At 42.3% G+C, this 27131-nt stretch overlaps 1 protein-coding gene across 2 annotated transcripts in view; it reads right to left on the reverse strand.

Annotated features, from left to right (window-relative positions):
* Window positions 1-24376, reverse strand: part of TFAP2B (transcription factor AP-2 beta) — a 92106-nt gene extending 67730 nt beyond the window's left edge. Inside the window, exons 1-2 of one of the 2 annotated variants that reach the window (XM_067469461.1) lie at window positions 23967-24376; window positions 10385-10843 (exon numbers count right to left, since the gene is read on the reverse strand). In XM_067469461.1, coding sequence (XP_067325562.1) covers window positions 10385-10843; window positions 23967-24047 — 540 coding nt within the window. In that variant the 5' untranslated portion in view covers window positions 24048-24376. Of the gene's footprint in view, window positions 1-10384; window positions 10844-16978; window positions 17147-23966 lie in introns of those variants that run through there. The other variant, XM_067469466.1, reaches the window with a different exon arrangement.
* Between the last annotated feature and the right edge of the window lie 2755 nt (window positions 24377-27131).

Below are 27131 nucleotides of genomic sequence, written 5' to 3' on the forward strand. Positions count from 1 at the left end.
GAAGATATAGATATATGATATAGATACATAGATAGATATTGTATGTATATGTTATCTCTCTCTCTCTCTATCTATCTATCTATCTATATTGCAGGTATTTTCCCAGTTTTCTATCCTAACACACACACACACACACACACACACACACACACAGAGGCACTGCTAGAAAGAAACTAGAGTATATATTTATACCTATATATATATAGTCTGTATATATGTGTGTGTGTGTGTGTGTGTGTGTGCATATATATAATATAATTCTCTTTCCCTCTCATTATATATATATACACACACACACACACACACACATATCGTCTGTGTGTATATATATATATATATATATATATGTATATGTATATGTATGTCTATATATAGTGAGAGGGAGAGAGAGCATATATACACACACACACATACATACATATATACATACACACATACACGTTGTCTGTCTGTATATGTGTGTGTGTATAATACACACACATTCTCTCTCTCTCTCATTATATATATATATATATATACACACACATATATATAATAGATAGATAGATAGATAGATAGATAGATAGATAGATATAGATACAGATATAGCTATAGATATAGATATAGAACTATCTATCTCACAGGTATTTCTCCAGGTGTGTCTTCCAGGACACAGAGAGAGCGAGAGAGAGAGAAACAGGGTCGCCGCTCTCGCAACATGAGCGTGTGTATCTACCTGCACGCTCATACCCAGCTATTCTGGTTGTGTTTCTCTTGTGTGCGTGCTGGGAGAGCAGAACCGGGTCAGTCCCTGCAAAGGTATCTCCTTCCCAGTCCCGAGAGGCCGACGTACCCAGGGTTTCAGGCGGAGGAGACCCTGGGGCCATGGGTGATCCTTTGAAGCAGTCCAGGCTCTTCCCCCCAAAACCACCTCTCCTCGCCCCACTCTGCCCCGCCCTCCTTTCCCGGGCAACGTGGCGGAGCTGTGGTAGTTAATGAGAAGCGTCTTGTCTGATTTTCGATCTAATTACGGCCGCCTGCTGGGTTTTTGTACAGGATCTTCGCGCAGCATGCTGGCAGTTAATAGTCACAGAGAGGATCGTAAAGATTTAATTAGGAGCGCGGGCGGAAACGGAGGAGAGAGAGAGAGAGAGAAAAGGAGGCGCGCGGGGGCGCGCGGGGCCCCTGCGCGCGCACACAGGCAGATCCCCTTCTACCCCTCCCTCCCTCTCCCCTCCCTCCTCGACTTTTAATTACTGGGCTGCTTTAGTTAAAAGTGAGAGTAGGGCTGCCTTGGGACCCAGGCTCGGGAGTGCTTTGGAGACGCGGGAGAGGGCATCCGGGCCTCTTGTCCGAGAAAGCAAAAGCACCCTCCGCACCGGAAGTGCCTATCATTGACATCCTAACACTTGCTCTCTCACCACAGTGGTCACAATAGTCAGTGTAGATGAGGCCTGTGAAACTACCACTGGAACTATACTGCCAAATGATACGGTTTGAACTGCACTATATGGTCAGTGTTGAAGTTTGATCTGCATTATATGGTTGTCTAGATCCAGCCTATAAATGCCAAGGGAAGGTTCCCAATTGCAACCACATTACTTTGGACTAAGCCATGTATTTTTCTGGCTAGATCTACACGAGCAACGAATGCCACTTGAACTGCATGAGATGGTCATTGGAGACTCACATAATGCACTTCAAACGGCATTACACGAGTTGTGTGTTTTCCGGGCTGTACGGTCATGTTCCAGAAGCATTCTCTCCTGACGTTTCGCCTGCATCGATGGCAGCCATTCTCAGAAGTTGTGAGGTCTGTTGGAAACTAGGAAAATGAGGTTTATATATCTGTGGAATAATGTCCAGGGTGGGAGAAAGATAGGTGAGTTTTCCGGGCTGCATAACCATATTCCACAAGCATTCTCTCCTGACGTTTTGCCCACATCTATGGTAGACATCCTCAGAGGTTGTGAGGTCTGTTGGAAACTAGGAAAATGAGGTTTATATATCTGTGGAATAATGTCCAGGGTGGGAGAAAGATAGGTGAGTTTTCCGGGCTGCATGACCATATTCTAGAAGCATTCTCTCCTGACGTTTCGCCTGCATCTATGGCAGCCATCCTCAGAGATTGTGAGATCTGTTGGAAACTAGGAAAATGTGGTTTATATATCTGTGGAATAATGTCCAAGGTGGGAGAAAGATAGGTGAGTTTTCCGGGCTGCATGACCATGTTCCAGTAGCACTCTCTCCTGACGTTTCGCTTCTGGAACATAGCCAGACAGCCCGGAAAACTCACAGCCACCCAGACAAGAGTTCTTTCTCCCACCTTGGACGTTCCACAGATATATAAACCCCACTTGCCTAGTTTCCAACCGACTTCTCAACCTCTGAGGATGCATGCCATAGATGCAAGGGAAATGTCAGGAGATAATGCTTCTGGAACATGGCCAGACAGCCCGGAAAACTCACAGCAACCTAGACAAGAGTTCTTTCTCCCACCCTGGACGGAACTCAGATATATAAACCCCATTTTCCTAGTTTCCAACCGACCACTCAACCTCTGAGGATCCTGCCATAGATACAGGAGAAACGTCAGGAGAGAATGCTTCTGGAACATGGCCATACACAGGCATCCTCAGAGGTTGTGAGACCTCACAACCTCTGAGGATGCCTGCCATAGATGCAGGCGAAACGTCAGGAGAGAATGCTTCTGAAATATGGCCATACTGCCCGGAAACACAACAACCCAGTGATTCCGGCCATGAAAGCCTTCGACAATATATTCCATTAAATGAGTCTAAAGTCTGACCTTAGTTTTAGTTTAGGCTAGATCTACACTTTCTAAGGGCCCTTCCACACAGCCATATAACCCAGAATATCAAGACAGATAATCCACAATATCTGCTTTGAACTGGAGTCCACACTGACATATAACCCTGTTCAGTGTGGATTTTATACAGCTGTGTGGAAGGGCCCTTATATCCCAGGATCTGATTCTAGGATATAAGGGCCCTTCCACAGGATATCCCAGGATCTGAACTGCTTTGAACTGGATTATATAAATATAATCTGGGATGCAGATCCTGGAATATAAGGCAATAAGGCAATATAGAAAAGGGTTTGAGTTTCCTATAATGGAAAGACAACGAAATTTGTCATGAAAATCTCACTCCGACATAGCATGTTGGCTTATCAAGAAGTATGATACAAATAGGGCAACCCTTCAGACACACGCATAGATCATAATTATTGAGTTGTTGGTTTTTTCGGGCCGTATTCTAGTAGCATTATCTCCTGACGTTTCGCCTGCATCTATGGCAAGCATCCTCAGAGGTAGTGAGGTTGTGAGGATGCTTGCCACACTACCTCACAACCTCTGAGGATGCTTGCCACAGATGCAGGCGAAACGTCAGGAGAGAATGCTACAATATGGCCATACAGCCCGAAAAATCTACAACAACCCAGTGATTCCGGCCATGAAAGCCTTCGACAGTATCATTATTATTATTATTTATACTGCACGACATACCCTACAAACACGATAGCCTTCCTTATAGGAGGAAGCGGGCTCGTTGTTGAGTCCTCCTCTGCTTCGGGACAAGGTTTAATCACATCGAAACTCCCCTTTCCCTGGTTCTTCCTCTTCCCCATTCATGATCCCTTTCATTCATTTTGGATATGATCCAAGGTATAGGTATATAGATTAAGAATATAGCTATATAGGTAGGTATATAGAATAAGAATAAAAATGAACATCCTATGGGGAGAAAATCAGTGTACAAATACTATTATTATTATTATTATTATTATTGATATTACTATTAATATTTTTTTTGTGTCAGGAGCAACTTGAGAAACTGCAAGTCACTTCTGGTGTGAGAGAATTGGCCGTCTGCAAGGACAATACCCAGGGGACACACGGAAGTTTTGATATTTTTTTTATCCTTGTCTAAAAATTAGTGTTATTAATTGTATTTATGCCCTGCTTTTCTCATGGGCTTCTCTCATGCCCCCACATGGGGAGCTGGAGCTGACAGAGGGAGCTCATCCGCGCTCTCCCCGGATTCGAACCTGAGACCTGTCGGTCTTCAGTCCTGCCGGCACAAGGGTTTAACCCACTAAGGCACCGGGGGCTCACTAATAATAATAATAATAATAATAATAATAATAATAATAATAGTGTTATTATTATTAATTGTATTTATACCCTGCTTTTCTCTCCATTGGATGTTTGATTTTTATTCTTTATACTGATATACCATGGGGTCACAGAAAGCCCCGAAACCACAGTACCCCAATAATAAGAAGGAGGTGGAGGTGGAGGTGGTGGTGTAGTTTCGGGGCTTTATGTGACCCCAAGGTATATCGGTATATCGAATAAGAATAAAAATCAAACATCTTTTGGGTGGAAAGCAGGTATAAATACAATCATCATCATCATCATCAATAGGATGGTGTGATTTCAGGACTTTATGTGACTCCAAGATATATAGAGATATATATATAATAAGAATAAAAATCAAACATCTTATGAGGGAAAGCAGGTATAAATACAATTCTTATTATTAACCATTATTATTATTATTATTATTATTGATAGGGTGGTGTGGTTTCAGGGCGTTATGTGACCCCAAGGTATATAGATATATGGAATAAGAATAAAAACCAAACATCTTATGGGGGGAAGCAGGTATAAATACAATTATTATTATTATTAACCATTATTATTATTGATAGGATGATGTGGTTTCAGGGCTTTATGTGACTCCAAGGTATATAGATATATAGAGATAAGAATAAAATCAAACATCTTATGGAGGGAAAGCAGGTATAAATACAATTATTATTATTATTATTATTATTATTAACCATTATTATTGTTATAGTTGTTATTATTATTATTATTATTGATAGGATGGTGTGGTTTCAGGGCGTTATGTGACCCCAAGGTATATAGATATACGGAATAAGAATTAAAAAAAATATTTTGGGTGGAAAGGTATAAATACAATTATTATGATTAACCATAATTATTATTATTAGTAATAGGATGATGTGGTTTCAGGGCGTTATGTGACCCCAAGGTATATAAATATATAGAATAAGAATAAAAATCCAACATCTTATGCGGAGAAAATCAGGGTATAAAAACAACAACAACAACAACAACAACAACAACAACAAATAATAATAATAATAATAATAATAATAATAATAATAATAATATAGCATAATAATAATATAGACGCTTGGGAAGTGTTCGACTTGTGATTTTGTGATACGAAATCCAGCATATAGATTACTGTGACATACTATGTTTTTGTGTCAGTAAAATAATAATAGGGCGGTGTGGTTTCCGGGCTGTATGGCCATATTTTAGTAGCATTTTCTCCTGACCTTTCGCCTGCATCTGTGCCTGGCATCTTCAGAGGATCTATACTCAAACATTGACTCATAACAAACCAGGATTTGCTAAAACAGGTTGCTTTTCCTTTGGATGAAGTGTAAACACTGCACAGCAGATTGGTGTCAATGTCTGAAACAGTCCCTGTATTTAGCTCTAAGGGGATCCCATTTGGGGTCAGGAGGACCCACGGTTTAAGAAGCAGTGCCTTAGAATAGACCTGTCTCCCGCCCTCCTTGAAAGCCACGATAGAAATTGACATATACTTAGAATCTATTCTGATCCTAATCGAATGACATTCCAGTTGGACGGGAGTTGAGACTGTTTGGTGTTGAAGAGATTGTGGAAACAACTCATAAAAGACTTCAAGCGTATTGGGGCGCGGATCTTTTGGGGCAAGTGAAGGGGAGAAGCATAAGGGTGCCTCCTTCCGAATAACAGAAACCCGCGGCAAGGGAATCCCACATGGTTTCCATTTGTCTTTCCTTAATCGCATATTTCTCCTTAATTGCTTTCCGTCTCTCTTGGCCCTGCCGCCCTTAAACGCTTTTCCTTTCCAGTCAACTGATGATGAACCCGAAGGAGGCGAGGGAACGCTTTCTCTTTCGGAAAAAGCTCAATATGACGAAAATCCCGCTTTTTGGAATACTAATCTTTTCAATACTCTCGAAAGACAACAAACACAAAGCTGCTAAACCCAGAGAGAGCGCCTTAGGAGCAAGCGGACTCTGGCCCTTTCTACATTGCCCTATTTCCCAGGATCTGATCCCAAATTATCTGCTTTGAACTAGATTATATGCATCTACACTTCCGGATAATCTGGGGTTACATCCTGGGATGTAGGGCTCTCTTTTCGGATGTCAGAGCTGATCCTCCTTTGGGTTGCTGTGAGTTTTCCGGGCTGTATGGCCATGTTCCAGAAGCATTCTCTCCTGACGTTTCGCCCACATCTATGGCAGGTAAAACGGGTAGGAGAGAATGCTTCTGGAACATGGCCATACAGCCTGGAAAACTCATAGCAACCCACTGATTCCGGGCATGAAACTTGTCGACAACACATATAAATGTTAGGGTTCCATAGATATATAAACCCCACTTGCCTAGTTTCCAACCGACCCCCCAACCTCTGAGGATGTCTGTCATAGATGTGGTTGAAACGTCAGGAGATAATGCTTCTGGAACGTAGCCATACAGCCCGGAAAACTCACAGCAACCTAATGACAACTCCAACCTACCCCTCAACCTCTGAGGATGCCTGCCATAGATGTGGTTGAAACGTCAGGAGAAAATGCTTCTGGAACGTGGCCATACAGCCCGGAAAACTCACAGCAACCCAGTGATTCCGGGCATTAAACCCTTCAACAACACATATAAATCTTAGGATTTCATAGATATATAAACCCCACTTGCCTAGTTTCCAGCCGACCCACTCAACCTCTGAGGATGTCTACCATAGATGTGGTTGAAACGTCAGGAGATAATGCTTCTGGAACATGGCCATACAGCCCGGAAAACTTACAGCAACCTCTCTTCGACAACACATATCAATCTTAGGATGCCATAGATATATAAACCCCACTTAGTTTCCAACCAAGCCACTCAACCTCTGAGGATGTCTGCCATAGATGTGGTTGAAACGTCAGGAGAGAATGCTTCCTGGAATGTCGCTATACAGCCCGGAAAACTCACAGCAACCCAGTGATTCCCGTCATGAAACCCTTCGACAACATATATCAATCTTAGGATTTCATAGATACACAAACCCCACTTGCCAAGTTTCCAACCGACCCACTCAACCTCTGAGGATGTCTGCCATAGATGTGGGCGAAACGTCAGGATAGGATGATTCTGGAACATGGTCATACAGCCCGGAAAACTCACAGCAACCCAGTGATTCCGGGCAGGAAGCCCTTCGACAGCACATATAAATCTTAGGGTTCCATAGATATATAAACCCTACTTGCCTAGTTTCCAACCGACCCCTCAACCTCTGAGAATGCCTGCCATAGATGTGATTGAAACGTCAGGAGAGAGTTCTGAAATTTTCACCACCAGAACTTTACTTTTTTAAGTACTTTAGAACCATTTAGAACCATGAATTGCCCAGGCCTAATGTCTATAAGTCCTAGACGTAACTGAGGCTTTTCGAAATATATATCCCCCTTTTTTTGGGATGAACCAATGCAGCACATCGTTGGCTATCTTGATAACTGATGCACAGAATGAACTAGTAAATGATAATAATGCAAACTTATTTAATCTAGGGCCACATCAGCCTTATGGTTGCCTTCAAAGGGCCAATCCATGTATACAGAATTGGTGGATATACATAGGCAAAGGAGAAGTCTTTTAAATACTCTGAAGGTGCAGGCGAAAATGTTGCTAGAACAAGGCCATGCAGCCAGGAAACCAGACATCTTGTTTACACCCTACATCACTGGAGAAATTATACTGTTTAGTTGATATTGCACCACCTGACATCCGCCAGGAAGTAGCAGTTTGTAATGAAAGGAGCAAAGCATTGACATCTCCAACCCATCCTCTGTTAGGATATCAGTACGCCAACACCTTTAATTAAGAAACAGCTTCCTAAGATCTACAGAGACATTTATAGGAACACATCAGCAAGCAAGAGTCCAAAAGTGGCAGATTAAAACCCGGAACCTCAATTAGCGGCTAATACCAGATGGGAGATTCCCTCCTGGTCACACAGAAGACTGGGTGACTTGGAAGGCACCACGATAAGCAAAGCCAACCTTAAGAAATGGGCAAAGTGGAGTCGGAGAGTGTGGAGAAGAGCAAACCACAGATTACTTATTACAATGCAACCTGAGCCCTGCCACAGGCACAATGGAAGACCTTCTTACAGCAACACCAGAGGCCCTCCAAGAGGTCAAAGGAAATTTAGTATTTTCTATACTTTATAATTGTAGTCTCAATTTATTTCTGACACGATAAATAAATAACGCAGTGTGGCTCCCCAGATGTTATTCAAGGCCAACTCCCACCACTTTGACTTATCATCTATATCTATATCTATATCCATATCTATATCTATATCCATATCTATATCTATATCTATCTATATAGAGAGGGGGGGGGAGGGAGAGAGAGAGAGAGATGGCGACTATATATATATATATATGGCGACTAAAATGATCAAGCCCTATGAGGAGCGGCTTAAAGAGCTGGGCATGTTTAGCTTGAAGAATAGAAGGCTGAGACAAGACATGATAGCCATGTATAAATATGTGAGAGGAAGTCATAGGGAGGAGGAAGCAAATTTGCTTCTGCCCTGGAGACTAGTTTGTGGAACAATGGCTTCAAACTACAAAAAAGGAAATTCCATCTGAACATGAGGAAGAACTTCCTGACTGTGAGAGCTGTTCAGCAGTGGAACTCTCTGCCTCAGAATGTGATGGAGGCTCCTTCTTTGGAAGCTTTTAAACAGAGGCTGGATGGTCATCTGTCGGGGTACTTTGAATGCGATTTTCCAGCTTCTTGGCAGGGGACTGGATGGCCCATGAGGTTTCTTCCAACTCTGTGATTCTATTCATCTAGTGTGGGGATAACTGGAACCCTAACTCAACAAGCCTTGTGGCTCTGATGTTGGGGAAAGGCAAAAGGAGACCTACCTCTGATGATGCCTGCCATAGATGCAGGCGAAACGTCAGGAGAGAATGCCTCTAGAACATGGCCATATAGCCCGAAAAAACCTACACCAACACAGTGATTCCGGCCATGAAAGCCTTCGACAATACAAAAGGAGATTATCTGAATAGAAACCTCAAAGTGCAGCCTTCCAGAGGTTCGTGTATTCCAACTCCCATCCTGATGCCTAATGATGAGGAAGGCAGGAGTTGTAGTCCAGCTTCTGGAGGGTCACATAAAAAAGTTTGACACCTAGCATCCTATCCTTCTCGGGATTATGTTTGGAAAGAAGGTGCGGGGGAGTTATTTATTATTGCATAAATTAGTATAAAACCGATTGTCTGTAGCCTCCAACAATTCTTCCTCTGTACATGAGGCAGGGCATAGTGGACAAGCTTACAGGTGGCTAACTATCTTTTGACCAAAAAGCGGGCAACAGCAAAGGCATTATCTGTAGCCTCCAATAATTCTTCGTCTGTATATGAGTCAGGGCATAGGGGACAAGCATGCAGGTAGCTAAATATCTTTTGGGCAAAAAACGGACAACAGCAACGACATTGTCTGCAGCCTCCAATAATTCTTCCTCTATACATGAGGCAGGGCATACAGGTGGCTAAATATCTTTTGACCAAAAAACGGTGTATCCTCCAATAATTCTTCCTCTGTACATGAGGCAGGGCATAGTGGACAAGCATACAGGTGGCTAAATATCTTTTGACCAAAAAACAGGCAACAGCATTGCCATTGTCTGTAGCCTCCAACAATTCTTCTTCTGTATATGAGGCAGGGCATAGTGGACAAGCATACAGGTGGCTGAATATCTTTTGACCAAAAAACGGTGTATCCTCCAATAATTCTTCCTCTGTACATGAGGTAGGGCATAGCTTATACAGGTGGCTAACTATCTTTTGACCAAAAAACGGGCATTGTCTGTAGCTTCCAACGATTCTTCCTCTGTACATGAGGCAGGGCATATGGACAAGCATACAGATGGCTAAATATCTTTTGACCAAAAAACGGGCATTGTCTGAGGCCTCCAACAATTCTTCCTTTGTACATGAGGCAGGGCATAGTGAACAAGCATACAGGTGGCTAAATATCTTTTGACCAAAAACCGGGCAACAGCAATGGCAATGTCTGTAGCCTCCAATAGCTCTTCCTCTGTGCATGAGGCAGGGCATAGTGGACAAGCATACAGATGCGGAGTTGTTCTGCTCCACAGTCACATAAGGTGGGAATCTTTTAGGAGTATCATAGGAGTGTTTAGCTCTGCTCCAGCCCCAAGGCGGGGGCAAAGGGTGTCTGGGTGAAATACCCCGCTCCCTCCCTCCCACTCGCGGCGTGTCTCACCTGCACGTCCTCCATGCCCGGGTGGCCGATGCCGTGGAGGGAGAGCGCGTCGCCCATGCCGTCCAGGCCGTGGTGGGCGGAGTGGAGGAGCACGTCGGGGCGTCGGACGGCGGCGTGGTAGTCCCGCCGGGGGTCGAGTCCGGAGAGCTGGGGCAGCGAGGCGCGGGGCTGGGGCAGGAGCGAGCCGGCCTCGGCGCCCACCTCCTGCCGCTGCCGCTGTCCCCAGGGGTGCTGCTGGGGCTGGTGGAGCGGGTTCAGGGCGTAGGGGTCGTTGACGTGGGCGTAGGGGTCCTGGCTCTGGTGGTAGGGCAGCGGCTGGTAGGGCGGCGGGAAGTAGGGCGGCTGGAAGTCCGAGGAGGGCGTGTGCGAGAGCGGCGGCGCGCTGGAGTACGGCCCCTGCGAGACCGAGCCCAGCTGCGAGAGGCGCGAGCTGTGCCCCGGGACGCCATCGTGACGGTCCTGCAGCCCACACGGACAGACACACACACGCGGGGAGAGAGAAGAAAAGAGAGCAAGAGAGGTGAAAAACCCGGCCGAGATGGATGGTCGAAGGAAAGAAGCGCCGCATACATTCCTAGCACGGCCACAGCCAATTATTAGCACACTATTGTCCCTGGTGCTCCATTGGAACGGCGCTCCATGCAGCCATGCTGCCCACATAACCTTGGAGGTGTCTACGGACAACGCCGGCTCTTCGGCGTAGAAATGGAGATGAGCACCAACCCCCAGAGTCCGACACGACTGGACTTAATATATTTGTCTATATAAATAAAAATCTAATGTTCGTTTGTGGGATTAACAGAACTCAAAAACAACTGGGCGAATTGACACCAAATTTGGACACAAGACACCTAACAACCCAATGTATGTCCTTCACTCAAAAAAATTGATTTTGTCATTTGGGAGTTGTAGCTGCTGGGATTTATAGTTCACCTACAACCAAAGAGCATTCTGAACCCCACCAATGATGGAATTGAACCAAACTTGGCACACAGTTCTCCCATGACCAACAGAAAATACTGAAAGGATTTGGTGGGCAGTGTCCTTTGGTTTTGGAGTTGTAGTTCACCTACATCCAGAGATCACTGTGGACTCAAACAATGATGGATCTGGACCAAACTCTACACGAATACTCAATATGCCCAAATGTGAACACTGGTGGAGTTTGGGGGAAATAGAATCTTGACATTTGGGAGTTGTAGTTGCTGGGATGTATAGTTCACCTACAATCACAGAGCATTCTGAACCCCACCAACGATAGAATTGCGCCAAACCTCCCACACAGAACTCCCATGTGGGCCACAGCAACGCCTGGCAGGGGACGGCTAATATTTAATATAATATATAATGTACTGTCGACATTCACACCTAGCTTCAGCTCTTTGCCCCACCCCAGCCATTCCACAGATATATAAACCCATTGTCCTAATTCCAACAGACCTCACTACCTCTGAGGATGCTTGCCATAGATGCAGGCGAAACGTCAGGAGAAATGCCTCTAGAACATGGCCCTATAGCCCGACAAAACCTACAAGAACTTGAGTCCCCTTCGGGGTGAGAAGGGCGGCATATAAATGTCATAAATGTCATAAATAAATAAATAATGTCAGGGGACAACCTTTACCTTTTATTGTCCCCTGGGTTATATAAATGTCTTTTTCCTAATTGACTCTACCATTTAAAAACATAGGGAAACTTCTATCAGCAAAATACGGCACATTTCGCTCTCGTTTCTCTTTGAATATCTCTTCCAATCTCAACCAATTCAGCATAGTTTGTGGCAGTCACAAAAACTGTCGAAGGCTTTCATGGCCGGGATCACTGGGATGTTGTAGGTTTTTTCGGGCTATATGGCGATGTTCTAGAGGCATTCTCTCCTGACGTTTCGCCTCCATCTATGGCAAGCATCCTCAGAGGTAGTGAGGTGCCTTGCCATAGATGCAGGCGAAACGTCAGGAGAGAATGCTTCTAGAAAATGGCCATAGAGCCCGAAAAACCTACAACAACCCAGTCACAAAAACTGTTCGGGGAATCAGAGATCCACCAACAAAAACGAATTTTTCTGGAGTAGGGCAACTACTTTCAAAGTAACCATTGCACAGGAAATAACACTTTCAAAGCAAGGACAGAACTTTTCCCACATTGCGTTATACAATAATAACAACAACAGCAGCAGCAACAACAACATTATTCACAGATACATCACACAGTCCTAGACACTTTGGAAATGTCCGACGTATGATCCAATACAACAGTCAGCAGAGTGATCTTGTCTGCTGTGAACTCATCTTGTTGTGTTTCTAATAATAATAATAATAATAATAATAATAATAATAATAATAATAATAAAAAATCACACAGTCCTAGACACTTGGGAAGTGTTCGACGTGTGATCCAATACAACACCCAGCTGAGTGATCTTGTCTGCTGTGGACTCATCTTGTTGTGTTTCTAATAATAATAATAATAATAATAATAATAATAATAATAATAATAATAATATCACACAGTCCTAGACACTTGGGAAATGTCCGACGTGTGATCCAATACAACACCCAGGAGAGTGATCTTGTCTGCTGTGGACTCATCTTGTTGTGTTTCCAATAATAATAATAATAATAATAATAATAATAATCTTTATTTATATCCTGCTTATCGCCTTAGAGGCTCACAATAGACTACAATACAAATCCAAGCACATTTAACATAAAAGACAAGACAAAAATAATCACCCAAAGCATCGTAACTTCCAGAAATAAGATACAAATAAATATTAAGCTTTCAAAACATTTAAAACCGCTCTGAGTCGCCTGTGGGCTGAGAGGGGCGGTATATAAAGGTAGTAAATAAATAAATAAATAAATAAATAAATTACAATGACTGTGGAGACTCATACATAGTGTTTTTTTTGCTGCTATTATTATTATTGTTGTTGTTGTTATTTGAAACCCAACAAGATGAGTCCACAGCAGACAAGATCACTCTGCTAGCTGTTGTATTGGATCATACCTCGGACATTTCCCAAGTGTCTAGGACTGTGTGATGATGATGATGCTTATTATTATTATTATTATTATTATTACTATTATTATTAGAAACACAACAAGATGAGTCCACAGCAGACAAGATCACTCTGCTGGCTGTTGTATTGGATCATATGTCGGACATTTCCCAAGTGTCTAGGACTGTGTGATTATTATTATTATTATTATTTGAAACACAACAAGATGAGTCCACAGCAGACAAGATCACTCAGCTGGCTGACATTTCCCAAGTGTCTAGGACTGTGTGATTATTATTATTATTATTATTATTATTATTATTATTATTTGAAACACAACAAGATGAGTCCACAGCTGGCTAGATCACTCTGCTCGCTGTTGAATTATTATTATTATTATTATTATTATTATTATTATTATTATTATTATTATTCTCTTATTATTATCGTTATTAATATTTCTATATTCCTTACCTGCCTCTCCCCCGCTTTAGCACACCACTTTCCCCACCCGGCTTTTTAGTTTCCATCTTCATAGGAATCTACATTCAAACTGCATTATATGGGGTTTGCTCTCTTTGAACTGCAGGATGTGGCTGTCTAGATTCATCCCGTGGTCTCCCTTACCCTAGGATTCATTGGAAAGACTGAGGCTGGGTCTACACTGCCAAACAATGCAGGGTTAGAGACCCATTCAATGCAGTTCGAACTACATTACACGGCAGTGTAGAGAGATCCAGCCTGGGAAACGGAAGAGAAATGCCTCTTTGCTTCCTGAGCATCAGCACCAAGTTGAGCTTTCTAACCACTTTCGGTTCCAAGTTCCGATTTCAAAAGAGGCAAACGAGATTTCGGCCCCACTTTCTCCACGAGTTGCGGGGTCCCCCCCCCCGAAATGTTTCAACGCCAGGAACGAGAGATCGGATAGCAACATGATTCATTACTCTCCTTCCAGAGTAAATGAAGGCATAGATGCGGAAAAACAAACAAATATCACCTCTCAAACCCCACCTCTGCTTTTTTCCCCTTCAGAACGAGGAAGTTGCAATTCTTAAAAAGCCATTAGGAAAAGTTGTAACGGAGAAAAGGTCACACTGGAGCTCATTTAATGAAACGAAATCCGATCCAGATTTAGATTCCTCCCCAGCATTGTATTGGTTTCCTTTAGATAGCAGGACTCTTATTATTATTATTATTATTATTATTATTTTAATGACACAAAACACAGTATGTCACAGTATTATTATTATAAGAAGAGTAGGAAACTATGTCAACTGTTTGCCATCTTTTGTTGGAATCTGTCCAACATATTATTATATTATCATTATATTATATTATATATTATTATTATTAAATTATATTATTATTATTATTATTATTATTATTATAAAAGGGAGAGAGGGCGGAATATAAAAAAGTTTGTATTATTATCTATGTATTATTATTTGATACATAACAAGATGAATACACAGCAAACAAGATCACTATGCTGGCTTTTATATCTGATTACACATTTTGTATTTTGTATGTATGTATTATTAATGATTAATTGTATGTCTTATTATTAATGATTATGATTAATTATTATTAATAACTGGAGCTGATTCTACCCTGCCACATATTATAGTTCCAGAGCTATATTGAACGGCATTAGATGAGTCTACACTGTCATATAATCCAGTTCATCCGGTTTGCATGACATGTAGATCCAGCATGGGACAAGATGAGCAAATAAGATCACTAAGCTGGCTTTTATATTTGATTACATATTTTGTATTTATTATTATTGATAAAAATAATAATTATTAATTATGATTAATTATTATTAAGAACTGGAGCTGATTCTACACTGACACATATTGTAGTTCCAGAGCTGTATTGAACGGCATTAGATGAGTCTACACCGCCATATAATCCTGTTCATCCGGTTTGCATGACATGTAGATCCAGCATGGGACAAGATGAGCAAACAAGATCACTAAGATGGCTTTTGTATTTGATTAAACATTTTGTATTTAATAATAATAATAATAATAATAATAAATCATTATTATTAATTGTTAATTATTATTAATAACTGGAGCTGATTCTACACTGACACATATTGTAGTTCAGGAGCTGTACTGAACGGTATTAGATGAGTCTACACTGCCATATAATCCAGTTCATCCAGTTTGCATGACATGCAGATCCAGCGTGGGAAGGAAACCGAAAACATGCTGAACTTTGGCAAAAGAAATAGCACGAAAACCGAATCAAGGATGTCACGGCCAGACCATTCGGTTCAACTCTCGAAACTGCATTATATCCAATACGGGACGTTTGCTTTAATCTGAAAACATATCTAACTCTGGGGGGGGGGGGGGGGGGGGGAAAGAATGAATATTTCTGCTAATGCCCTTGTTTGGATACATAGGCAAATATTCCAATCCAGTGCAGTCGATTTGCATTATATGGCAGGGCAGATCCAGCATGGGACGTTTGTATTAATCTGAAAGCATAGCTAAATCTGGAGGAAAAAGAGTCAACATTTCTGTTGACTAAAGGTATATATTCCAGTCTAATGCAGTCGATTTGCATTATATGGCAGGTAAAATCCAGCATGGAACGTTTGTATTAATCTGAAAACATATCTAACTATGGAGGAAAAATAGTCAACACTTCTGCAAATGCCCTTGTTCTGTAAAGACATATATTCCAATCCAATGCAGTCGATTTCCATTATATGGCAGGGCAGATCCAGCATGGGACGTTTGTATTAATCTGAAAACATATCTAACTCTGGGGAAAAATAGTCAACATTTCTGCTAATATCCTTGTTGACTAAAGACATATATCCCAGTCCAATGCATTATATGGCAGGTCAGATCCAGCATGGGACGTTTGTATTAATCTGAAAATATATCTAACTTTGGAGGAAAAATAGTCAACATTTCTGCAAATGCCCTAGTTGACTAAAGACATATATCCCAGTCCAATGCATTATATGGCAGGTCAGATCCAGCATGGGACTTTTGTATTAATCTGAAAACATATCTAACTCTGGGGAAAAAATAGTCAACATTTCTGTTAATACCCTTGTTGACTAAAGACATATATCCCAGCCCAATGCATTATATGGCAGGGCGGATCTAGCATGGGATGTTTGTCTGAAAACTCATTAATAATAATAATAATAATAATAATAATAATAATAATTAATCCGAGCTAAAATATACCTAACTTGCTAATTGTCGGCCGAATTTTAGCAAAGTTCGGTTAAGGAGGGGGAATGGAAAGCCTGCTCCAAACCCCCAAGAGCAAGGTCTCAAACAGAAGTTTCTCCCTCTCTTCTCTCTTTCCCTCCCTCCCTCCTCTTTTCTTCCTTCCCCCCTCCCTCCTTCCCTCCCCCTCTCACCCCCCAAGCTCTAACCGAGAAGACAATGCGAAAGGGAGAAGCAGCTGCAAGCCTCCTTCAATTATTGTGCTAAATTACCAGGCCAAAGGCGTTGGGAGAGAGAGAAAGAAAGGAAGGAAGGGGAAAAAAGAAAGAAAGAGACTGAGGGAGGGAGGGAAAGAGACACACACACACCTAATTGTGATCCCAAACTCACCATAGCGGAATACGTGTGGACTAACATCTGGATTTTTTTAAAAAAAAGTCTGGAAGCAGCTACAAAAAGAATAATAATAATAATAAAATAAGGAGCGGGAGAAGGCTCAAAAAGCTCTGCAAAGGAACGCGGGCCACTCTGGAGAACAGCTGGAGGTCTTGCCGAGTCTATCCATCAAAACTAAAAAAATGTGGGAGGGAGGGAAGGAGGGGGGTATTGGGAAGGGGGGGAGGCTGTAGGGTGCCCCACTTTGCCGGGCCCTGGAGCAGACTCTCCTCCTTCTTTTTCTTCTCCTTCTTCTTCTCCTTCCCCCGGCAGGGCAGCCCGTCCTCTTCCACCCAAGGCGAGGCTCCGACTGCTCCGGCGCCCCCTTTCTCCTTCGCCTTCCCCCTTTACGCCGCCTGGCAATAATTGATATTCATGACTATTAATATTACACGAGGACTTTCAAAGCGGGGGGGGGGGGGGTTGGGTTGGGGTTGGGAGGGAAAACGCGGGACCAAATGGAGCGTGAAAGGCTTTTGCGGCAGGCGGCGGTGCGAGCTCCCTTCGTATTGTAAGTGACGTTCATTCAGTGGAGAATTCCGAGATGTAATCAGACGGAGGGGGCTGGCGGAGGCAACGCTGGGGGAGAGGGAGGGAAAGAGAAGGAAAGGGGGAGAGGCACACACACACACTCACTCACACACTCACACACAGAGGAAAGTGGAGCGAGGAAGAGGCAGCAGCGCTTCAATTAATCCGAGGCAGGGAAAGAAGACGTGTAAACGAGGCGCCGCTGATTTGGGGGCAAGGAAGTGATCTGGAGCAGCGCCAGAGGCTACTGAGGGGAGGGAAACTGGGGGGGGGGGGGGGAGGGAGGGAGGGAGGGACTGCATCCCCCCTCTTCCCTCTCCTCCTCCCCCTTTCCCTCTATTTTTAATTATACATTCCAAATAGGAAAGGAAATCGATTGCCCTCGGTGCTTTGGCTCTAATTTTTAAGCAAATAATAATACTAATAATAATACTAATAATACTAATAATAAGGGCTTCTCTCATTCTTAGAAGGGGGAAAAAAGAAGTCAACATTACAAATAGGAAAGGAAATCGATTGCCCTCGGTGCTTTGGCTCTAATTTTTAAGCAAATAATAATACTAATAATACTAATAATACCAATAATACTAATAATAAGGGCATCTCTAATTCTTAGAAGGAGAGGAAAGGAAGTCAACATTCCAAATAGGAAAGAAAATCTATTGCCCTCGGTGCTTAGGCTCTAATTTTTAAGCAAATAATAATACTACTAATACTACTAATACTATTAATAATTAGGGCTGCTCTCATTCTTAGGAGAAAAAAAGAAGTCAACATTCCAAATAGGAATGGAAATCGATTGCCCTCGGTGCTTAGGTTCTCATTTTTAAGCAAATAATAATACTAATAATACTAATAATGCTACTAATAATACTAATACTACTATTAATAGTAATAATAAGGGCTGCTCTCATTCTTAGAAGGAGAAAAAAAGAAGTCAACATTCCGAATACGAAAGGAAATCGGTTGTCCTCGGTGCTTTGGCTCTAATTTTAAAGCAAATAATAATATTAATAATACTACTAATACTACTAAAAAGGGCTTCTCTAATTCTTAGAAGGAGAGGAAAGGAAGTCAACATTCCAAATAGGAAAGGAAATCGGTTGCCCTCGGTGTTTATGCCCTAATTTTTAAGCAAATAATAATACTACTAATATTCACAGTACTAATAATAATACTTCTAATACTATTAATACTAATGATAAGGGCTGCTCTGATTCTTAGAAGGAGAGGAAAGGAAGTCAACATTTCAAATAGGAAAGGAAATCGGTTGCCCTCGGTGCTTAGGCTCTAATTTTTAAGCAAGTAACAATACTAACAATACTAATAATAATACTAATAATACTATTAATACTAATGATAAGGGCTGCTCTAATTCTTAGAAGGAGAAAAGAAGAAGTCAACATTCCAAATAGGAAAGGAAATCTATTGCCCTCGGTGCTTTGGCTCTAATTTTTAAGCAAATAATAATTCTAATAATACTAATAATAATAAGGGCTGCTCTAATTCTTAGAAGGAGAAAAAAAAGAAGTCAAATTTCTGTTTATTCACAAAAGTATATACATACACAGTGAGTTAATGGAATTAGAATCAGCACTTTGGCCAGCTAATTACCATGATATGGTTATGGGCCCAGCAATATATATATAGGTTGTTGTATTTTATTTTCGGGCTACATGGCTATATAGCCCGAAAAAGCTACAACAACCCAGTGATTCCAGCCATTAAAGCCTTCGACAATACACACACACACACACATATATAATGACTTCTGTAAACAAACAGAAAATTTACTTCTTTTCCCCTTTCTGGTGCAGTTTGGAGGAGGATGGACCATGGACGATGGGACTTGCATATGCGAGTTGTAGTTCACCAGCACCCACTGTACCCAGACGACATTGGATCTAGACTTAAACCGCAGCAAAGAGAAACAATGCCTATCTCAAATAACCCGGGTCCCCAAGCTAGTATATATATAAAGGTAAAGGTTTCCCCTTGTGGGGTGGGGCTCATCTCCTATTCTAAGCCGAACTATTCGGCATGACCGCATTGAGCGCCATGATCTTCCCACCAAAGCGGTACCTACTGATCACATTTGCATGTTTTCGAACCGCTAGGTTGGCGGAAGCTGGGGCTAACAGCGGGAGCTCACCCCCGCTCCCCAGAGTCGAACCTCCGATCAGCAGCGAAGTGAGTTAATTGAATTAGAATCAGTACTTTGGCCAGCTAATTACCTTGATATGGTTATGGGCCCAGCAATATATATATATATATATATATATATATGACTTCTTTTTTCTCCTTCTAAGAATTAGAGCAGCTCTTCTTCTTCTTCTTCTTCTTCTTCTTCTCATTATTATTATTATTACTATTATTTGAAAGAATTTTTCCTTCTTTTCCCCCCTTCTAATATATATAAAGAAGGTAAAGGTTTCCCCTTGGCATGAAGTCTAGTCGTGTCCGACTTTGAAGGGTGGGGCTCATCCCCATTTCTATATGTTCGGAGCGCCTTTATCTTCCCACCAAAGCGGTACCTATTGATCTACTCATATTTGCATGTTTTTCGAACTGCTAGGTTGGCAGAAGCTGGGGCTAACAGCGGGAGCTCAGCCTCGCTCCCCAGATTCGAACCTCCGATCAGTAGCTCAGCATGGGGGGGGGGGAGGGTCATATATATACTCTCTCTCTCTCATATATATATATATATATATATATATATATATAGGATCCCCATGCTGAGCTGCTGATCGGAGGTTTGAATCTGGGGAGCCGGGTTAGCTGAGTGAAATGGTGTGTGTGTATATATTTCATGAGAAGCTGGGGCTGACAGTCGGGAGCTCACCCACTCCCCCGAAATTTCCCGACCTTTAGGTCAGCAACCCTGTGGGAGGCACACACACACACACACACACACACACGAGTTAATTGAATTAGAATCAGCACTTTGGCCAGGTAATTACTTTGAAATGGTTATGGGCCCAGCAATATTTATATATATGCTTAATGACTTCTGTAGACAAACAGAATTTTTCTTTCTTTTTCTTCTTTGAATATATATATATATATATATATATGAATAATATATATAATATAGTCCAGCATTACAGATTGTTCTGCCTTGGCAAAGCAATCCAAGCCCCACCTGCCTAGTTTCCGACAGACCTCACAACCTCTGAGGATGTTTGTCATAAATGTGGGCGAAACTTCAGGAGAGAATGCGTCTGCAACATGGCCATACAGCCATCTCTCTCGTGGGGTGGGTGTGAGAGAAAGTGTTTGATGTATTGGAATCAAGAGACCCTCCGAAGAGAAAAAACCAGCCCGGAAGCCACACACCACCCCAGAAAGAGTTTTCCTCTCGCGGTGCCAAAAACAGAGGCCACTTTTCACCTAGATGTGTGCAACGAATTTGAAATGCCTGGTTGCTAGGCAAAGCCAGAGGCGACGGAAAACCTTTCGGGCGCTTCCCCAGAACCCGTCGGACTGGCCCGGCTGCCCTCCCAGTTAAAGTTCAACCCGGCGAGTGGAGGGAGCTCTCCAGCCAGGCTTGGGAGCCTCGCTTGACAACAAGCGGGTGCTGTGCGCTTTCCCAGCCCTTCTAGCAGCATTTTCTCCCTATGTTTCGCTTGCCTCTGTGGCTGGCATCCTTGGAGATTCTCTCCAGGTGAAACGTCGGGAGAAAACGCTGCTAGAAAACGGTCAGGAAACCACACAAGCACCGAAATGATTCCGGCTGGCTGGGAAAGACTTTGACAAATCATCCTCATGCCACTTGGACTGCATCCTATGCCTAGTGCGCGTAGTACCTTGCCTACATCAGGCATCATATAACAGTGTAGAACCACCCTATCCGCGTTTCCTTTCGAAATAAACTAATCTTGAGGGTCTCCCAATCCGATGTGCATGTGAATTTTTTTTTCGTGTCAGGAGTGACTTGAGAAACTGCAAGTCGCTTCTGGTGTGAGAAAATTGACCGTCTACAAGGACGTTGCCCAGGGGACGCCCGGATGTTTTACCTTCCTCATGTCCCCCGCATGAGAAGCTGGGGCTGACAGACGGGAACTCACCCACTCCCCCGAACTTCCCGACCTTTAGTCCTTGGGAAGCGTCTCTCATGTCCCCGCATGAGAAGCTGGAGCTGATAGACGGGAGCTCACCCACTCCCCCGAACTTTCCCGACCCTTAGGTCAGCGGTCCTGTGTGAGGCTTTTCTCATGTCCCCGCATGAGAAGCTGGAGCTGATAGACGGGAGCTCACCCACTCCTCCGAACTTCCCGACCTTTAGTCCTGTGGGAGACTTCGCTCATATCCCTGCATGAGAAGCTGGGGCTGACAGTCGGGAGTTCATCCACTCTCCCGAACTTTCCCGACCTTTAGGTCAGCACTCCTGTGGGATGTTTCTCTCATGTCCCCGCATGAGAAGCTGGAGCTGACAGACGGGAGCTCTCCCACTCCCCCGAACTTCCCGACCTTTAGTCCTATGGGAGGCTTCTCTCATGTCCCGCATGAGAAGCTGGGGCTGACAGTCAGGAGTTCATCCACTCCCGCGAACTTCCCGACCTTTAGGTCAGCAGTCCTGTGGGAGGCTTCTCTCATGTCCCCGCATAAGAGGCTAGGGCTGACAGACGGGAGCTCACCCACTCCCTGAACTTCCCGACCTTTAGGTCAGCAGTCCTGCCGGCACGAGGGTTTAACCTATTGCGCCAGGGTGGTTTCATGTATGTGAATAACCGAAATAGATTTCATTTCTCTCTGGAAGCGGGTTCTTTAGAATATACCTTAAATATTCCAAGGAAATAATATTTTGGGCTGAATTTAGAGACTGCAGTGGACATGGGGCTCTGGACTTTCCCCCCATTGACTCAGAGAACTCCTTCCTTGAAAAGAGGCAGGCAGACAGGCTCCGGGGACGCTGCCCTATATCCAAAGATCTCATTTCAGATTGTCTGCTTTGAACCGGTTATTTGGGATAAGCAGATTCTGGGATATAGATAGGGCAGTATAGATCCAGCTCCACAACAAGGAACTCAGATCATTCGAACCCTCCGAGCCGGTGGTGGGTCTGCTCCGAAGAAGAAGAGAGGAAACGAGAGAGAGAGAGAAAGCGAGGAAAACAGGAAACGAGAGAGAAAGCGAGGAAGAGAGGAAGCGAGAGAGAGAGAGAGAGAAAGCGAGGAAGAGAAGAAACTAGGAGAGAGAGAAAGCGAGGAAGCGAGGAAACGAGAGAGAAAGTGAGGAAGAGAAGAAACGAGAGAGAGAGAGAAAGTGAGGAAGAGAGGAAACGAGAGAGAAAGCAAGGAAGCAAGGAAACGAGAAAGAGAAAGCGAGGAAGAGAGGAAGAGAGAGAGAGAGAGAAGGCAATGAGGAGAGGAAATGAGAGAGAGAAGGCGAGGAAGAGAGGAAACGAGAGAGAGAGAGAAAGCGAGAAAGCGAAGAAAAGAGAGAGAGAGAGAAGGTGAGGAAGAGAGGAAACGAGAGAGAGAGAGAGAGAAGGTGAGGAAGAGAGGAAACGAGAGAGAAAAGGGCGAGGAAGCGAGGAAACGAGAGAGAGAAGGGCAGGAAAAGAGGAAACGAGAGAGAGAGAAAGCGAGGAAGCGAGGAAACGAGAGAGAAGGCGAGAAAGAGAGGAAGCGAGAGAGAGAGAAGGTGAGTAAGAGAGGAAACAAGAGAGAGAGAAGGATGAGTAAGAGAGGAAACAAGAGAGAGAAGGGCAGGAAGAGAGGAAACGAAAGAGAGACAGCGAGGAAGAGAGGAAATGAGAGAGAGAGAGAGAGAAAGCGAGGGAGAGAGAAAACGAGAGAGAGAAAGCGAGGAAGAGAGGAGGAAACGAGAGAGAGAGAGGAAAAGAGGAAGCGAGAGAGAAGTCGAGGAAGAGAGGAAAGGAGAGAGATTGAAGGCGAGGAAGAGAGGAAGAAACGAGAGAGAGAGAGAAAGCGAGGAAGAAAGGAAGCGAGAGAGAGAAGGCGAGGAAGAAGAAACGAGAAAGAGAGAAAGCGAGAAACAGAAGAAACGAGAGAGAGAGAGAAGGTGAGGAAGAGAGGAAATGAGAGAGAGAGATTGGAGAGGAAGAGAGGAAACGGGAAAGGGAGAAGGAGAGATGAGAAGGAATGCCTCCCGCCCCTCTTTCCGCTCCATCCACCCCCAAACAAAGGACAAGAGGCGACTGTCCCGACACAGGAGACCCTTCTCCTTCACCCAGGGGCAACAGCGGCTCCCAATGGCCACTTTACCCCCCAAAAAGGAAGTCGAGAACTCTGCCCTGCGTGGAGTTAGCGGAGCCTTTGCCTGGCGTCGAGAAAGGCACCTCTCTCCCTTTTCCGCCACGCGGAAAGTTCCTCTCCCGGGATGCCCCAACCCCCACCGAGCCTCGGCGTGGGGCACCCTCTCCCCGGTGTCCGCCTGTCCCCCTCACCTCGTAGATGTCCTCGTACTTGACGTTCTCGACCAGTTTCCAGAGCATGTTGGCGGGCTGTTCTCTAGGAGGGGAGCGCATTCATGTGAGGAGGAGGTGGAGGAGGAGGAGGAGGAGCGGGTGCTGCCTGGGCTCGCCGTGCTGCTCTGTCGGTAATGATCCATCTATAATTGGAAGCGGGGGACAGGAGGCACCCAACCCGGCCGTCCTCTCCCATCGCCACTTCTCTCTGCTGCCTGAGACAATAGGCGGGAGAAGCCGACCTCGCCCAGGAGAGGGCCACGCCGCCCCATCCGCCGAGTTTATATAGAACACATCGACAGATTGAGCACACATATATTATGCATATAATTACTCACACGCCCTTGGTGTACACGCGCGCGCGCACACACACACACAACACACACACACGGATACTCTCTCTCTCTCTCTCTCTTACACACACTTATCCAAAACCCGACAGTGTGGGAGAGTATATATCATCTATAGAGGGGGGAAATCTTCACTTTCTTCGATAAGAACGGCGCAGTGCGACGTAGGGAGAGGCACAAATCGTTTGGGGTTATATAACATCAATCTTTCTATGCTATAGATGCATAGAAAGAAGAGATATGTTCTTTAGATTGAGGTCCAACGAAGGGAACATGATCTTGATCGTCCTCCCTGCGAAATTATTTGTAAGAAGGCTTCTCCAACCCAATACTTCCCTTTGCCTATGTATCCATATAGTCTATATAATCTATAATGAATTAAATTTCACTTTACTCCAACAATCTATGTCTACATATACATTTATGTCTATATATCTATGTAAATATAGACAGATAGATAGATGTGCCTATATTTACCAATATATACATACATATAGGTACTTATATCACCTATAACTATATCTACATATATATTATGTCTATATATCTATATAAATATAGACAGATAGATAGATGTTACTTAGATGTGCCTGCCTATACTTACCTACATATATATACATACACATATAGTTATATCACTAATAACTATATCTACATATATATTTATGTCTATATATCTATATAAATATAGACATATAGATAGATGTTACTTAGATGTGCCTGCCTATACTTACCAATATATATACACACACACATATAGTTATATCACTAATAACTATATCTACATATATATTTATGTCTATATGTCTATATAAATATAGACAGATAGATAGATGTGCTTATATTTACCAATATATACATACATATAGATAGTTATATCGCCTATAACTATATCTACATATATATTTATAAATATAGACAGATAGATAGATGTGCCTATATTTACCAATATATACTTACATATAGATACTTATATCACCTATAACTATATCTACATATATATTTAACTCTATATATCTATATAAATATAGACAGATAGATAGCTGATATTTAGATGTGCCTGCCTATACTTACCTACATATATATACACGTATACACACATATAGATAGTTATACCACTAATAACTATCTATATCTACATATATATATATTTATGTGTCTATATATCTATATAAATATAGACAGATAGGTAGATCTGCCTATATTTACCAGTATATACATACATATAGATACTTATATCACCTATAACTATATCTACATATATATTTATATCTATATATCTATATAAATATAGACAGATCGATAGATAGATGATATTTAGATGTGCCTGCCTATACTTACCAATATATATCTATATCTACATATATATTAATGTCTATATATCTATATAAATATAGACAGATAGATAGATGTGCCTATATTTACCAATACATGTAGATATAGACAGTTATAGGTGTTATCTAGATATCTCCATCGATATTTGTTTATATTTATAGATACATATAGGTATAGGTGATATATAGATTGTCTATATCTACATCTGTATTAACGTTTATAAAGATATATAGATTATGTGTATCTACATCTATATTGTTTACATTGATAGATAGATATCGATATCGATGATATATAGTTTATATCTATCTAAAGCTACATCTATATGAATGTTTATATTTATAGATAGATATAGACATAGATGATATATAGATTATATCTATCTATATCTCTATTTAAGTTTATATTAATAGATACAGATAGGCATTTATATCGACATCTATAGATGATATATTGATTATATCTAGCTATATCTACATATGAATGTTTATAGATATAGACATAGATGATATATAGATTATATTTCTAATTACATTTATAGATATAGATGATATATAGGCATCCATATCTACATCTGTGTATTGATAGATATCTATATAACATCTAGATCTATCAATATATAGATGTAGATATAGGTATCATCTAGATGTCTATCTATCAGTATAAACATAGATGTAGATCTGGATATCTATATATCTAAAAATCTATATTTACATCTATAGAAATAGATATTATATAGATATCTATATCTACATCTATGTTTATACTGATAGATATACATCTAGATGATACCTATGGCTATCAATATAAACATAGATGTAGATCTGGATACCTATATATCATCTATAGATCTATATCTACATTTATAGAAATAGATATAGATAGTATATAGATATTATCTATATCTACATCTATGTTTATACTCATATACAACGAGATGGTGTATATCTATATGTTTATCTCTATATCTATAATCTACATCATTGTCTCTTTTTATATCTAAGGTAAATATATTGATTTATTTATCTATATCGTCTCTATAATCTACATCTCCCTCTGTATCGATTATATATCCGTGCAGGAATGTGCATGCTCCGATTCTGGGTGGTTGTGAGTTTTCCGGGCTGTCTGGCCATGTTCGAGAAGCATTCTCTCCTGACGTTTCGCCTGCATCTATGGCAGGCATCCTTAGAGGTCCTCACCCATTCAAATCAAACTATTCTAGACTATTATCCTCTCCATCCAGAACGTGAACCGATGGATTTTACACGGGAAATCCTTGCTTCCTAAGGATTTCCCAAGAAATTCACTCTCAAAGCGGGCTGGACGGATGAGGATCCTGTACCCCTCGTTTTTGCGGGGCAAGGGATTCCTTAGGATCGAGCGATTCCTTGAAAAGACAAGCTGGGAATGAGGCAGAAAGAGAGCGCTGAACGAGAGAAGCAAAGGCGAAGCAAGT

The sequence above is a fragment of the Anolis sagrei genome, chromosome 1 (genome assembly GCF_037176765.1).
Source record: "Anolis sagrei isolate rAnoSag1 chromosome 1, rAnoSag1.mat, whole genome shotgun sequence".
In the NCBI taxonomy this organism is placed as follows: Eukaryota; Metazoa; Chordata; class Lepidosauria; order Squamata; family Dactyloidae; genus Anolis; species Anolis sagrei.